Here is a 16,094-nt window from a genome sequence, read left to right on the forward strand (position 1 = left end):
ATGAGATAAAAGGATAAAGAGATAAACTTGTTTTAGATCTGGGTGTATGGATCAGATCAGGAGGTTAGTTTTAGATCCGAGAGTATGGATCAAATCAAGAGGTTAGTTTTCGATCCGTGAGTAGGGATCAGGTAAAGAGGAAAATTTTAGATACGAGACTTTAGATCGCGTCGTTGTGAAGATCGACGGGGTGGGATAAGGGTTGTTCTTATATGGTGAAATTGTAAAAGTAATGATTGTAGGTACCGATGTTTAAGATGATCTAGTCATCCGAGACAACGACCACATGCTATACTAAATAGTCCATTGGAACGTTAATAGGCTCGTAGCCTGCAGTTGTTTTTGTACTCCATGTTCATTAGGTAATTGGGTTCACCAGGTGTTTTTGTACTCTGTGTTCATTAGGTGATTGGGTTCACCAGGTGCTTTTGGACTCTGTGTTCATTAGAAGATCATATACATAGAGAAAATTTGGACTTTGTGTTCATTAGGTATTTTTGAACTCTATGTGCTCACTTGGTGTATTTGAACTCTATGTGTTCGTTGGGTATTTTTGAACTAGATGTGTTTACTTGGTGTTGTTGAACTGGGTGTGTTCACTAAGTGTTTTAGAACTAAGTATTCACCAGATGTTTTGAATTAAGTGCTCACTAGGAGTGTTAGAACCAGGTGTTCGTTAACTATGTCGAACTAAGTGTTTACCGGTTCTAATTTGAGGACCTTGGCAGTGGTGGACTTTGTGTCAATTCATTAGGTCAATCCTTATGAATAAATGAATAAAGGATAGTTGATTCTTACAGTAAATCCTTAAGAAATAAAGGAGATAATGAGGATGGGTAATTTGGATTGATTGATTGATGATTAAATATAATAATTATATTATCGTGGGTCGAAAACCCTATATGTTCACCAGGCTCTCAATCCTGATCCACTCAGTTTTCTTTGTATTACAGGTAATGGCACAAGAGTATAAATTTGTGAACTTGACGAGAGATTTTGGATTACAGATCAGTAGTTATAAATAACTGTTGTAAGGTCTATTTTATACTGTTTATGTTTTTTGTTTGTAACGGAACATGACATCTCGAGATTTTGTTATTTAATGAAGATACATTTCTTTAAAGAAATGTTTGATAAATTCTTATCATATCTTGTTTTGGGAACAAATTCCGCAACACTTTTATGTAAAAAAATATTACTCTGATTTTCAAACAAAGCATAAACAAAACCGGTCTTTTCTGGCCGTGAAATTGGAGATGTCACATATAAGGAAATGATTAAATGAGATCATCTAAAAGGTTGAGAATCCGAGAACAGTTCTGAACCAATCAATATATAAGGGCATATATGTAAAATTATCTTTTAATTAAATTATAAAAAATAAAATAAAATGATATTTTCCTAAATTTTTGGGATTCTAATTGACTGTTACCAAAAAAAAAGATTTTTCTTTTCCATTTTCTTTATATCATTAATGAAAGATGAAAAAAAAAATCAATTTCAAATGATTTTGTGTTAGCTTTACTGATTTTTGTCAATAAATGAATAAATCTCAAACTAATTTATTAAGTATACAATCGACTGAAAATATATAACAATTTACTAATTTTATGATTTAATTTATCAAATAGTGTCATATTCATAACTGAAAATATCATGACTGGATTTGTTTTTTGTTTTTGTTCATGAATTGATATCATTTTTTTAAGAATTCATCATTTCATTACAAATAAATACGCCTCTAATTACAATCGTAAATGAATACAACTCTAATCATGCATGCATACATTTACCAAAATACAAATTACATCTAAATTCCTATATTTTCAATAGTTATATTCATAAATGAATATAATGTGAATCATAAATGAATTCCAACAACATTGTTTTTTTTTTTCTTCAAATTTTCTTGTTGCTATCATACATATAGAAACGAAGATGGACACCCTTGATCATGCTATCAATTTCCATGCTTTACGGTTATCATTATTCGAAACATCAAACTCTAAATTACACATGTTTAAAACATAAATCATTAAGGTATATTATAATGCAATTATAATATACTTATATTCATTGATGATTAACTACAAATGAGACATTTGATATTTATTCATATAAGATTACAACTAAATTTTTATTGATAAATTAACATAGTCAAATTCATAGATGAATAAAACATATATTAATACCGTGATTCAAAAAACATACATGAAAACTGAAGACCAGAATGTCCCTTCCATTTTCTTGAAATTAATTCAAAAACTTAATTTAAATTTTTTATAATAATTAGTAAATCAAAAATTAGCTTTGATTTTCTTTCATTGAATATCAGAAAAAGTAAATCACAGAAAAGATTGATAAAGAATCGAGTAAGCATTTGACATCCAGTTTTCTGAATTCATGCATTTCATCGAGCACTTTATGTGCATAACTTATCTTCATCCCATATTAGCCAATTTAAACGAGTAAAGTACCGTACCTGAGAAACATACAAAAGCAAAATAATTTCGCCTCTTGAATCTAGATGTAGGTCTGGAATGGCGGTGCTTGGGTTGCGTTGATTGTTCGAGAGTGGTCAGCGGTAGTGGTTGTGCTTTGGAATAATGATGATAGCAGTGATGGTCTGTCATTTTTTCGAAAACATAGATGATGGATAGAGAAGAAGGCACGATTAGGGTTCTTTTCATCTGGAGTGGTGGAGTGTAGGTCAATGAAAGAAGCGTTGTCGGCTTAAGAAGAAGAAGAAGAGATACCTGGCCTTGGAAATGCCTTGAATCAGAGACATACGATGGTCCGATTAGGGCTCTAAGACTGTTACAAATGTAGGTGCAATGGAAGAGATCGTGGTGTGTAGATGATGGAGGCGATTTATTATTGATTTAACCCTAGGTATGGAGAGAAAGAGAGATGAAGAGGTAGACGGGATTTTCGAAAGGAAATATGAGAGAGACTGAGAAATTATAGGAATGGACTAAAGTTCCAATTACCATCATGACACCCTACAACGATCCATAAAACATTAGAGAAACATCTACATGATGCATCTCACCATGATACCCCACAACGATAAATAAGAGAATTTTAGACATTTGAAGTTGTCAGCAAGCAATATATAAGGGGTACTTAGTTAAAAAATAAGATATGTTATGTTTATATATGATTTGTTAATAATATACATTAGTTAAAGAATAATCTTCAGAAAATCTCAATATTTTTGTTATTGGTAAAAAAAATAACGTAATTTTCAGAAAAATCTCAATATTTTGACCAATTAACGAAAAAAAAAGACGGGATACTGGCTAAATTTACTAAACCACCTAAAAAGGGTTATTATGAAGTTTTAATCGGTAATATGTCTTTTTTGTAAATAAAACTTAATTTAAGATTAAACCGTAAACTAACGTGAAATATTAAAACGTTATCGGAGAATTCTTTCTAATTTTTATTGTAAACTTGTAAAACTAACTGAATAATGCGCGTTTCACAATAATGCTTTATGTTTTAATTTTTATTGTAAAACCAACTGAATGCATATGCGTTTCCTAGGATATTGTTATGTAGTGAAACTATCGATTCATATATTATTAAAAATAACTATATTGATTGTTAGTAATTTTGAAAAAATTAAACTTACATTAAATTATATTAAATATTGTAAGGTTGATATTATATATTATAAGTATTTTGAGCTATATAATAAGATAGTCACTAATTAAAATTATATAATCTTGATGAAAAAAATGAATATAACTATTGATTTATATTTTTAACACTTGGTATGATTAATTAATTTCAGATAATCATATAATTTAACAAAATCATCTGAGTGGATTCTATCTACAAACTTATCTATAGAATGAACATTAATAAATTACATATCATATTTGATTTAATTTAAAAATAAATTATTTACCAACTTTTTAATTTCAATCATTATGATTATTTCAACTATCAAAAATTATTTTTATTTTAAAATAATAATATTATTTTTAATTTAAAGTTACTTTTGACTATTGTTATTCTTTATTATTTTAAGATATTTTTTTGAAAATTAACCAAATGACTTTTAGGATAACGATATCAGGTGGTGCTCTCTCCTTTTAAGATTAAATGTTCAAGTCTCGTTGCGGAAATAGATGAAATTAGGTGTTAAATTAAGATTATATTAAATTTGTCGGTTAAAAAAAAACTAAAACCATTAATTCTTTGTTTGGTGAGACTTTGTCTCTTTAAAAAAAAAAGATACTTCTTTGAAAATTGTTCATAACTATAAAAATAAATAGTTTTGGATTATATTTTTAGTTAATTTGACATTATAATTTACGTTTGACATTTAACGTTATATTTAAACTGTTAAACTATTAAAAAAATAGTCTTCGTATTATCTTGTTAGTGTAGTTGAGATTTTGATTTAAGTTTTTCATTTTACAATGTTTAGATCGGAAAATCAATTATATTGTGACAATCGTCAAATTCTAGTCAAGTCAAACCGATAAACTCATTTAGTGCGTGTACGATAGGATATATTCTAAGTCTTCTTATGTGCAACCCTCTATTATAATACAAAGATCACTCAGAAGTTTCAAATGTTCAGAAAATCTAAACCCTAACCAGGGTGAGTGAGGTAATGACACTATAGAGAAGTATTAAGTACCCCTCGGGGGTGTAAAACACTCATTTTAAGGCATAACGGGGTTTTCAAACCTTGCATTAAGAGGCTAAACACTAACAAAGGTCACAAGCAAAGTCTCTCTCAATATCTCTCACTCTATCTCTCTCTAGCCCAAATCTCTCTCAAAAACCTCTCTTAACTTTTTATAATCACTCGGGGCGTCCCGACCCTTAACTTAAAAAACCACTCGAATTAGGAATATATATTGAAATCAACAAAGTTGGACCGAAGCCCCTTTAGAACCGAACCTACTTAAAGACTGAAACCTACTTTCGGTCCAAAAATCAACTTTCGGTCCGAGACCTACCTTCGGTTCGGATCCATCTTCGCTCGAAACCCACTTTCGGTTCATTTCGCTCTCGGTTCCAACTGCTTCCGGATCATTTCGGTTCGGTCCCAACCACTTCGAACCGAAGCTTCGCCTGCTTTCAGTTCATCTCGCTCTCGGTTCCCACTCGACGAACTTCGCCTGCTAGCTTTCTCGGACCGAACCTATCTTCAGTTCTGAGCCTTCTTGGACCGAACCTTCGGTTCTGACCCTCATAACTTCGCATGTTCGCCTCTTGGTCCCGATTAATGACCACTTTCGCGTTTTAAGCCCATTTTTGATGATTTTGACGGGGGATTTTCACCAAAACTCATATTTTAGCATATAATAACCCATAAATTCATATTTTAATCATATTTTGGGTAAATATTTACTATAGATAATATCTTTTGTACAATAAATTATCTAAGGGATGGTTAACTTTTCCAAGAAGATATAACACTATACCCACTTTATGTCACTATTCACACTTTACCATATCAAATTACTGTCATTTTTATGCATTTTCCAACACTCCATCAGATTTACTTCCACAAAATCTACTTAAGACTTTATATTCTTCACCTTTTCCCAAAAGTTTCATTCATCACATTCAAAAATCAAATACTCTCTCTCTCTCTCTCTCTCTCTCTCTTTCTTTCTCGATTATTTCTCCCTAGAACCAAGAACTTCAGGAGGTCACGATCTCTTCCCCCACATTTGGTAAGTTCTTCATTCCACTTTTGAATATTCTACACACCTTCACTCAAAATCATGGATTTCTTATGCAAATATCGTCATATTTGTTCTCAGGATCTTCAAATCTTCAAGCATTCTCCAAGTGTTCTTGACTTGGAAACCCCTCTTCTTCAACCATCCATCTCAGGAAATCACTCAAGGTGAGTTCATATCCCCTTCTTTTCACGTTTTCATCTAGTTTTGTGGGGGAGAACACAAGTTACAATATCAAAACATGCTTAAATTCAAATTACAACTTTCAACAGAAAAGTTATCACTCAATCACAAACTGTTTTAACCATCTTAAACTCTATAACTTTCAAAATTGTTCAATATGCATATAGTTCATCTTTATACCTTTAAAATGACTACTTGCACATGTTCATACGATTTTTCTACAATTTATGGTGATTTTTACAATATTGTTTATCACTATAGCAAAGAATTCGGAACAGTCAGTGAAAATGGTCATTTAGACACTAGTTAGGAATCATTAAAAATCATAATAAAAATTTGAGTATACTAGGCACATTTTTTGAACTTCCAGAGTTTATGGATCTAGATTTCGACTCACGATGATTTTTCTGTGATTTTTACAAAAAACAGTGACAGAAAAGTAACACTGGATACAAACAGTTTACAAATTATTAACACTTTGTAATGTGTTGAACAAAGTGTTTATATTGGATGACTACATATTTACTTGCGTTTTCTGTTAAGTTACACTTAAGTAACAAAAATACTCTTTCATTACAAGGATTTTTGGTCATTACAACATACATGATGAACTATAATAAGCAAAGTTGTAAAAATCGTTCGACGTTAGCTAGTCGGTGGACTGGGGTCAAGGGATTAATCGGCTAGACGGAGATTAATCAGTGGATTAATCAAGGACCATTAATCGCTAATTTGTTAGATTTTAAAAAATTAAATATGCTTAATATCATATAAAAGTTCATAAATACCACTAATATCATAACAAAATAGGTTAATATGATAAATACAACACTAATCATACCTCAAATAGTTTCTATTGAGATATAACTTCTTCAAAGTGTTAAAATTTCATCGGGTTCTATTGTTTCAGTCATTTTGTATAAATGGATTAATCGCTAGGCGCTCTCTAATCAGTCAAGTAACGCCTAGGGATTAATCGGAGATTAATCAGGATTTTTACAACACTGATAATAAGTATAGTTTATGATTTTGCTATATTACTATTCACTATTAAAATGTTCAATTTTCACTAAAAACGGTTTTTTCATTACTACGTACATTCATGATAAGCTATAATAGGTATAGTTTATGTTACATCAACTCTACGAACTTACTAAGGATGAGTTATACTCCTACTACAAAAATGTTTTTCAATTACACTACACGTAAACTTGTTAAATCCAGTTGTGAGGAACTACTTCATTGTACTCTTAGAGTATTGGTTAAAATCATGTAGTTATAACCAGAGTCTCTTGTAGGGAGAGTGTGATACTTGTATATAGATCTATATTGGGATTGACAACTCACACCTTAGCTGCATGCAACAGCTAGACCGGTAGGTTTGGGGCGACAAATGTCATAACATTTTGATGCCTGAAGAATGTCGTCACAGGCTACTATGTCAAACAGTATGGTTATAACAACTCACATTGGAAAATAACAATACACATAGTTTACCGGGATCTTTATGTTCAAAGGGGTTTTATTTTTATAAAACTGCATACACTATTATAAGTATGGTAAAATACTTGTATATTTTGGATCTTAAGACTGCAACACATTTTATGAGGAAAATATTGATTTTTTCTTGTGTATACCTTACATTTACAAAGAAAGGATTTCTACTCTATATACAAAAGCTTATGCACTCACCAACGTAATCGTTGACACTCTTTCAAAATTTACTTGTATTCTCAGGTAATCAATAAAAACATGTGACTACCAGCTTTGAGGATGGAACGCTTCAGCGTTAATCAAAACATTTTGTCATTATATTGTAATCGATTTTGAAACATGTACTCTTATAAAACCGTGTAACTTTCTCGATTATATTTATAATGGTTATATTTACTTTGAGCACTATTATACTCGTTGTTGTGATACAATATATGAAGTCCTCCACTCCCAGACGTGTCAGTCATCATTGGTTTGGGGGTGTGACATATATTATATCAGTATTTTAAAATTATGACATTAAAACATATTATTTTAAATATAAGAAAATATTTAAATTAACAAACTATAATAATAAAAAAATTAATATATTAAAAATCCAAAATACGGTTTAAGATAAATTATTTATATATAAAACAAAATTAAAAAATAATAATAAAAACAACGCTTATATATTTTTTCTCAAGAAACAATACATATAGGAAATAAAAATACATATGCAAAATGATCAAGCTCATATTTACTTACATTCAAAATCTTCATTTTTTTTCATGCACCAAAAAGAATATACATTTATTGAACTCAAAGTCATTATCGTTTTAAGAATGCATATATAAACATAATAAAAACTATTAATAAATGACTTACTTATTCAAATTGGTATCTTCGTGTCTATCTCTTTCTCGTTCTCAAATCATCTTTTCTCTCTATATTATTCTCTACACCCTAGTAATATGATTTACATGCGCATGCGCAAAAACACACACACACACACACACACACACATATATATATATATATATATATATATATATATATATATATATATATATATATAATAAACAGCCAATTATGCATTATAAGTACTAATTAAATATCATGAATTAAAAAAAAAAAAAAAAAAAACTTTAGAGTTTTAGTGATTTAATTAGTTAAAAGGTGAAAGGTTTTAATATTAAAATATTTTTTAATGCAATTAAGGGAATCGGCATTTTGAGTTGTGGTATTTAACAATAATTTTTAATCAACTAATTAAGAAAAGCATAAGTGAGTTTCAATTGTAATAAATAAACTTCAACATATGCTCCTTTCAAATGAATATAGTTCAAGATAAAATAAATATTTTAAATAATATTTATTTGAATGACTTCTATTATAAAAGTTACTAGTATATTCATGTGTTGCGCATGAATAATTATATGGTAAATATACCGAAATATCACATAAACTTCAAAATTTTATATCTAATATTTTAAAAATGAAAAACTAAAACTTTTAACTAAAACTCAAACAAAATAACATAACCGCAATTTTAAAGTCAATTATATGTAGAGAGCAAACACTTCATCAAAATTTCATCAAAATACGACATTTCGAAAATAAATGATTCGAGAATTTTAAGATAAAAAAGTTTTAATGTTATGATATAAAGAACAGATATATTTTTTTTGTATTACTTTGTAAATTACAAAAAGTTCACAAGACAATAATATTTGAGCTTAGAAGATTAGACTTAAAAAGTATTTTGCAATTTAATGAATTTCACAATTCAAACGAAATCGCTTTGTCTGTGAAAAAACTATATACCTTGCTAATTCGTGAAGCTTTTTTCATAGATTTGGTGGTCATTTTGTGGAAGATGTGGACACATGTTCATTTAATGGTGTTTTTTTTTTTTTTTTTGACATTTTAAGGAGGTGATTGAATAGGAAAAAAAATGGGTGTTTATTGTTTATTCCCACTATAATAAATTAAGTTTAAGTGTTGAGATAAAATTCTTAAAAATCAACTTATTATGATAGCTAAATAAATTAATTTTAATAAGCATCTTCCCTCTTACTTATTGCTTATTGTTTATTGCTACTGTAAATAAACTAATAAGTTAATCTAAACATCCTTTTAATTTTTATCTTATATCTATTACATCAACATATTTATATTCTCTTATCTATAATAGCAATATAGTTACGTTTTTCTAGAGAATATCATAATAGCAATATTAAACCCATAATAACAATTTACATATTTTTTACATATAGTAGTAACATACTAATAATTCGTATATTCATAATATCATATACTTCAATTTTTTATCGATAATATCAATATATAACATGAAACTTGTAACCATTAACATGTTCTATATATTACTATAATGAATATAAACTACAAGTTCATTATGGGTAAGAAATATGTTGTTATACTGTGCAATGTGATCACCTACTAAAGATTAATATAAAACATACAACAAAATGTTGTTCCAAAATTTTATTTTATTTTTAAGAAGTTTGCTAAAGAGAAAAAAGACTACACTATATAAATCACTAATACGCCGTGAAGAAACTTAAACTTACAAAAATGAAGGTTTTCATCATTTCCTTTTTCCAGTCAACTCATCATCCGTTTGATAATAAACTATATCACCAACGTCACTAACAAAATGATCTTGTTGAATGCTTCTCATCAAGTTCTGTATCAAATGTATCGGTATCAATCCAGACTTTTTAGGTTCTCGATAGTACTCCCCAAGCACTGGCTTAGCTGCCTTTGTCTGCATAAAACATATAATTAATATATATATAACGTCAATTGTGGAAGAAACCTATATAATATATGTATATACATTAAATATATACTTACAGCTTCGATTAAATGATAATGTGGGATTTGCGGGAAGAGGTGATGGATGACATGAGTGCCAATATCATGATGAATGTTGTTAAATAATCCATAATCACGATCTACAGTTGTAAGCCCTCCTCTTAAATAACTCCATTCCTATTATATATATCGTTAAACACATAAAAAAAACAAAGTTATACATAGTTGTTCATTCTATACAACTTATGTAGTATAACTAACAATTACAAAAACAATACCTTGCCACGATACCAAGGAAGTTTCTTCTCATAACCATGGTGATGCAAATACGTTACTATATCCAACCATGCCACAAAGATCTGTAAACGAAAATATTGAAAAAGAACACTTCAATTTATCTAAAATATTTGACTATAAACAGTTTAGTTTTATATGGTACTTCAAAAGTTCAACATACAATGACGAGTCTAAATAGAATCCGGATAACTATGTATAAAGAAGATGTAAGATTCTTACATGCACTTTGAATAAGTATCTAGATGCTTTCGTATATATAAACATCTTCAAATTTACATAAAATCTCTTAAAGAAAAACAATCCCAATGCAATGAAAGATGAATTTGTTTAACAAAAAAAAAAAAAAACTTACCAAATAAGGGATGCCATAGAGGTTGAACAAAAGCATTGGGCCAATGAGATTGGCGATGTAGAAAAGCAAACCAACCATAACTCCCCAACATATCGTAGATGTCACTATGTAATGCCTCTCATTTGGTGAAAATATTTCGCTATATGGGTTGAAATGGGACCCACTCTTCCCTGGGCTCCTCTTCAACTACATACATATCCAAAATAATTTTTAAAAATGACATGCATTTAATAGTTTAGTTATATACTACAAGTCAACAATATTGTTACATTCAGCATAAAAGAGGTAATCATAATGATACTCAGGTTCATTTTATTGCTAAGACAACGATGAAAAGATATTCAATTTGAAAAACATCGTGTTCTCACCAGGTATAGTGGATATGCGAACATCGGAAACGGGATTTTGAATCTGAAGAATTTTGTACTGGCATCTAAACTCTTGTACGTTTTCTCTGGTATCTGAAAATTAATAATATTTTTGTAAAATATTAAATCGGTTTTATCCTACATATATATTTTCATGATAAATATATATTATATATAATAATATCTTGTTATAAACAAGAAAAATAATTACCGGAACCCATGACTCGTCATTCTCAACATGCCCGTGATTCTGATGGTGAGTTCTATGACTAATCCTCCTATAAAAAGTTGTACATTATTCATTAAAGATTGTACATTGTACAACAACAATACGAAGAGAAGGGTAACAATGTAATTTTAGAACTTACCAGCCATGATAGGGTACAAGAATTGCAGAATGCAAAATATGGCCCACAATGCTATTAAGGGTAGCACTGTCCGAAAAGCTTCCATGCCCACTGTGGAAGAAGTTAAAAAAAGTAAAATTAACAAAATTAGCCCCTTAACTTTCATAATTTTCCCTTTTTGCACCTTGAGGAAAGTCTTTTAACAATTACATTATAGTTATGCTATTTAAAACATTAATTATGTCATCTGGATTACAACTTACAAAAAAATATATATACATATATGTTTAACTTCTCTCCATCTTCCCCATCTCATCACATTTTAAGGAACTTTTTTGTGATTATAATAATATTAACTGATAATTAAAACAAAATTGTTGGATTAATCGGTTTTAAATATTAAAAAAGTAGAAGGGGTAAAAAGGGAAAGAAGGTGTACCAATCATGACCAAGAACAAAGATTGCCCAAAACATTGTGCCTTGAGAAACCCAATAGAGTGGCCAGAAAACCAAAGTAATGTTCTTTAGGTAGACAGCCATGGCAACCAAAGATGAAATGACCAAAATATCCCTGATGACATATGCCATTGATCTCCATGGATCCTTGACCCAACAATGCTTAGGAATGGAAGCTCTGATTTCAGCCACCCTGAAAGGAGGAGGGGCAGAAGGGTCAAAGCAAACATCATCACCCTCGCCTCCATTCACAACAGCCCCTTCTTGAAGCTTTCCCCCATTTCCAGATATTACAGCCATTGCTTTGCTTTGGGGCTCTGTGTTCATTCGAGGGTATTTTAGGAAACAAAAAAATTTCAATGGGGGTTGATGGTGTATATATATATATATATATATATATATATATATATATATATATATATATATATATATATATATATATATATACATATATATATATATATATTCTATCATTAAATTCATCATAACTTTCTTGATCAGAAATTTAGTGATATTGATATCGTTAATAAAGGAAACGGTAAGTAGTAATTGCAATGAGATCCTACAAAAGCGTGATTAATCTTCTTGATGTTTATGAGAGTGAATACTAATTTTATTACAATTGAAAGCAATTTTTCATAAAAGATCAGATTTTTATGGAAAAGAATAAGGCGAAATGTTATCAAAATCATTGTATTGGTCAATCTCATTAATCACATGACCACTACATTAGTTTTCTGTGTGATAATTAACGTCAAAATAATTCATATATCTCGAAAAGAAAAGAAAAAATTATAAAATGTTTTTGATTTCTTGGTATATTTTGTGAAGGGATTAAAACATTTTAAAATAAAATTGTTTGAATATGTTCAGGAAAGATGTGAACCCTAACACAGTTTTCTTCTCACTATAGAGTTACAATGAATGTTTGATTATACAAGATAACACTAGGATATATTTTGACTAATGGAATAAAATATTAAATACAAATTAGTCACTTTTAGGTGATATTTTACAAAATACACAACTTTTAGGTTTTTTTTAATACATAACCATCGATTTCGCAATATACTTGTGTGAAATTACTATTGGCTACTAATTTTACTTCTCGTTTGCTCCCACCAAAATAATATTTATTAAATAACTAAATTTTTTGTTGTACTATGAAATTGTTCTTTATATACTACAAATAAAATTGTTCATAACATTGCTAAAATCATAAATTTTTATATAAAAAAAATGAAATTATGTTTTTTGTTTTGCAAATGTTCAAAAATCATTTCACAGCAAAAATAAGTTACTGCAAAATGAGGTTTTAGGTTGAAAAATATTTTCGGGAAAAAAAATGTAAAAAATAAAAACAATAAATGCCTGGAGGGAGAGGATTTGTAGCAAATAGTGATTCATCGATGGACTTTATCAAATTGTTGGTTATATATAGAAAAACAAACAAAAAATAGTTATTTTGTAAAATATCACCTTTAGAAGTTATTAGTGTTCTTTTTTTTTTTTTTCTTCTGTAATCAGAAACACAAAGAGAGAGGTTGAAAACTACCTTGCTTTATAGCTTGTTGAAGTGGAAACTAATACGTTGCTAAAAGAGCAACATGGTTATGCCTAAATAAAATTTAACCAAAAAAAAAAAATAGTGAGCGATTATAATAGAATATGAAGAAAAACAATCACTTACACCCTTACCTTAGAGAAAGACGTAGAGAGGCATGTTGAAATTAGATGTAAATAAGAAAAACATTAACAAAACCGAATGAAATCAGATGAAAGCCAACATTTATAACTTCACGATGGAAAGAGGAGATAAAAATGTATTTAAAGGGGTACAATTGTTTTTCGGAGATCGAACTAATTTCAAGGAGAGGTTATAAACTTTGGAAAAGGTAAAACATGACTAGTGAGAAGCGAAAATTGATGATCTTTTCTAAAGGTTTATTATTTATATTTTATAATTAACTAAATTCTTTAAAAAAAAAAAAACCCTAACCAAAAAGTGAGTGAGTCGTTGAGTAATAGATGCTAAAATTAAAAAAGATCTTCTTGTGAGAATAATTTATACTTTCACTTGAATTCATGTCGGGGATTTTTTTATTTTGAATGTTAATTTGTGATTTGTCCTATAACATCTTTTATAATATTAAAATTCAAAGGGTGTCACCTTAAAAGAAATGCCCTCTCTTAATGAATATTGTCCATGACTAGATGATTGGATTCATCGGCTCATGCATCAAATGTTGATAGCTATGTTATTGAATAAGCACTGCACAAAACATGTTCTAGCATTTAGAACGACGTTGTTGATTATTTACACGCTACAACTAGTCAACTTATTCATCCATATTTGTCTTTGTATCAAAAGTATCAAAATCCGTTGATTTTGAAGGCCTTATAGGAAAAGTAAATATTGATCATTTAAATACAATTTTCTATATATAAGCAAAATAAAATTAAGAGTGAATTGGAGAGAAACTAGAGGGAAACTAAAAGTAAATTAAATTAATTAAAAAAAGATAAATGCAAATTTATAAACATTAAGAGCATAAATATGTGACTTTGGAAAAATGAATGATATGATGGATTGTGAAAGATAGAGCATAAATGAGTGGTTGAATGTGTAAATTAGAGTAAAACTCAATCATGCATAGTCTAATTAAATTGTGCAGCCCAATTTTTTTTAATAAACATGAATTGTGTTGGAGATATGTCTACTATACAAGATCATAATAACACAAATCAGTTTACTTGTATGAGTTATACATTTCACGACCTAAATAGCAAAGCAATAACAAATGAATAAAAAAAGAAATTAGTTTCACATTTATTGAGTATCAATAAATAATTAAAAATTAATTATGTTAATTTATTCTTTATTAAGACCTGATCCTTTTTAATAAATAAATGTTTTTTTTATTTATCATTTGTCATGTTCTCATTCAATTTATCAAATGTTATTTTGTGGTTATTTTAAATTATTATTTTTTTCACCATATCATTTTATGAGTTTTTCTATTTTATTAAATTACACATAATATTTTAATGTAATAATTGCAATAAATATAATAATAAATGAATATTACCTTCACTAATAAAATTACGTTTTAATTTTAAAATTTTCAAAATTAAAGTTTCTTTTCTTTATTTAAATCATTTGTTATGATGGAAAATAAGATAAATAATGAGTTGGTTTAAAAAGAAGAAGAAAAAGCTTATGCGGTTTAAAGTTGATTTTGAAAAAGCTTATGATTCTGTGAGCTGGGAGTATTTGGATACGGTTATGGGGTTACTCGGTTTTAGTGAGAAATGGAGAGCCTGGATTCATGGCATGTGCTCTAATGCTAGATCTTCGGTGTTAGTTAATGGGAGCCCTACTGATGAGTTTCAACTTTTTAGAGGTCTTAGACAAGGAGATCACATCTCTCCTTTTTTTATTCATTATAGCTATGGAAGGGCTTCATATTGCTTTAGAGGATGCGGTTGCTGAAGGGGTGTTTCAGGGGGCACCGATAGGTTCAGATGAGGTCCTCATATCTCATTTGTTTTATGCAAATGATGCGATTTTCCTAGGGGAGTGGGATGCCTCTAATATTCAGAATTTAATTTGTATTCTAAGGTGTTTTTACTTGGTGTCAGGTCTGAATCTCAATCTTAATAAATCAAATCTCTATGGGGTAGGGGTTAACTCGATGGAGATTACTAGTTTAGCTTCGTTTACCGGGTGCTCGGCTGGAACTATTCCCTTTGTTTATCTTGGGATTCCGGTTGGAGATTCTATGGCTCGGATTAAAGGTTGGCAGACTATCATCGACCGCTTTAAGAAGAGGTTATCTTCTTGGAAGTTCAAGTTGTTGTCTATTGGAGGTCGTCTGATACTTATTAAATCGATTCTAGGGAGTTTAGGTATTTACTTTGTCTCTCTGTTTCGTCTTCCTGCGACAGATTCTCACTCTCTAGAGGCCCTGAGGGCTCGGGTTTTTTGGGATGTTGATGAAGGTCAAAATCATATTCATTGGGTTAATTGGAATTTGATTTTAAATTCTTATTCTCAAGGAGG

The 16,094-nt window shown here is 29.4% G+C and overlaps 1 protein-coding gene across 2 annotated transcripts; it reads right to left on the bottom strand.

Annotated features, from left to right (window-relative positions):
• Window positions 1–9,876: 9,876 nt before the first annotated feature.
• On the bottom strand, window positions 9,877–13,780 carry LOC145008553 (omega-3 fatty acid desaturase, endoplasmic reticulum-like). 2 transcript variants are annotated; one of them, XM_078967147.1, is made up of 10 exons: window positions 13,730–13,780; window positions 13,587–13,648; window positions 12,015–12,348; window positions 11,597–11,686; window positions 11,440–11,506; window positions 11,229–11,321; window positions 10,861–11,046; window positions 10,490–10,570; window positions 10,251–10,388; window positions 9,877–10,161 (listed from the first exon to the last, which is right to left on the bottom strand). In XM_078967147.1, the coding sequence occupies exons 3-10, from the start codon at window positions 12,329–12,331 to the stop codon at window positions 9,982–9,984; spliced, it is 1,152 nt and encodes a 383-aa protein (XP_078823273.1). In that variant the 5' UTR covers window positions 12,332–12,348; window positions 13,587–13,648; window positions 13,730–13,780; the 3' UTR covers window positions 9,877–9,981. The 2 variants fall into 2 exon arrangements, with proteins under 2 accessions (XP_078823273.1, XP_078823272.1); XM_078967146.1 differs by lacking the exons at window positions 13,587–13,648; window positions 13,730–13,780 and having other exon boundaries at window positions 12,015–12,358.
• Window positions 13,781–16,094: the final 2,314 nt, after the last annotated feature.

The sequence above is a fragment of the Lactuca saligna genome, chromosome 8, assembly GCF_052625555.1.
Source record: "Lactuca saligna cultivar CGN05327 chromosome 8, ASM5262555v1, whole genome shotgun sequence".
Taxonomy (NCBI): Eukaryota; Viridiplantae; Streptophyta; class Magnoliopsida; order Asterales; family Asteraceae; genus Lactuca; species Lactuca saligna.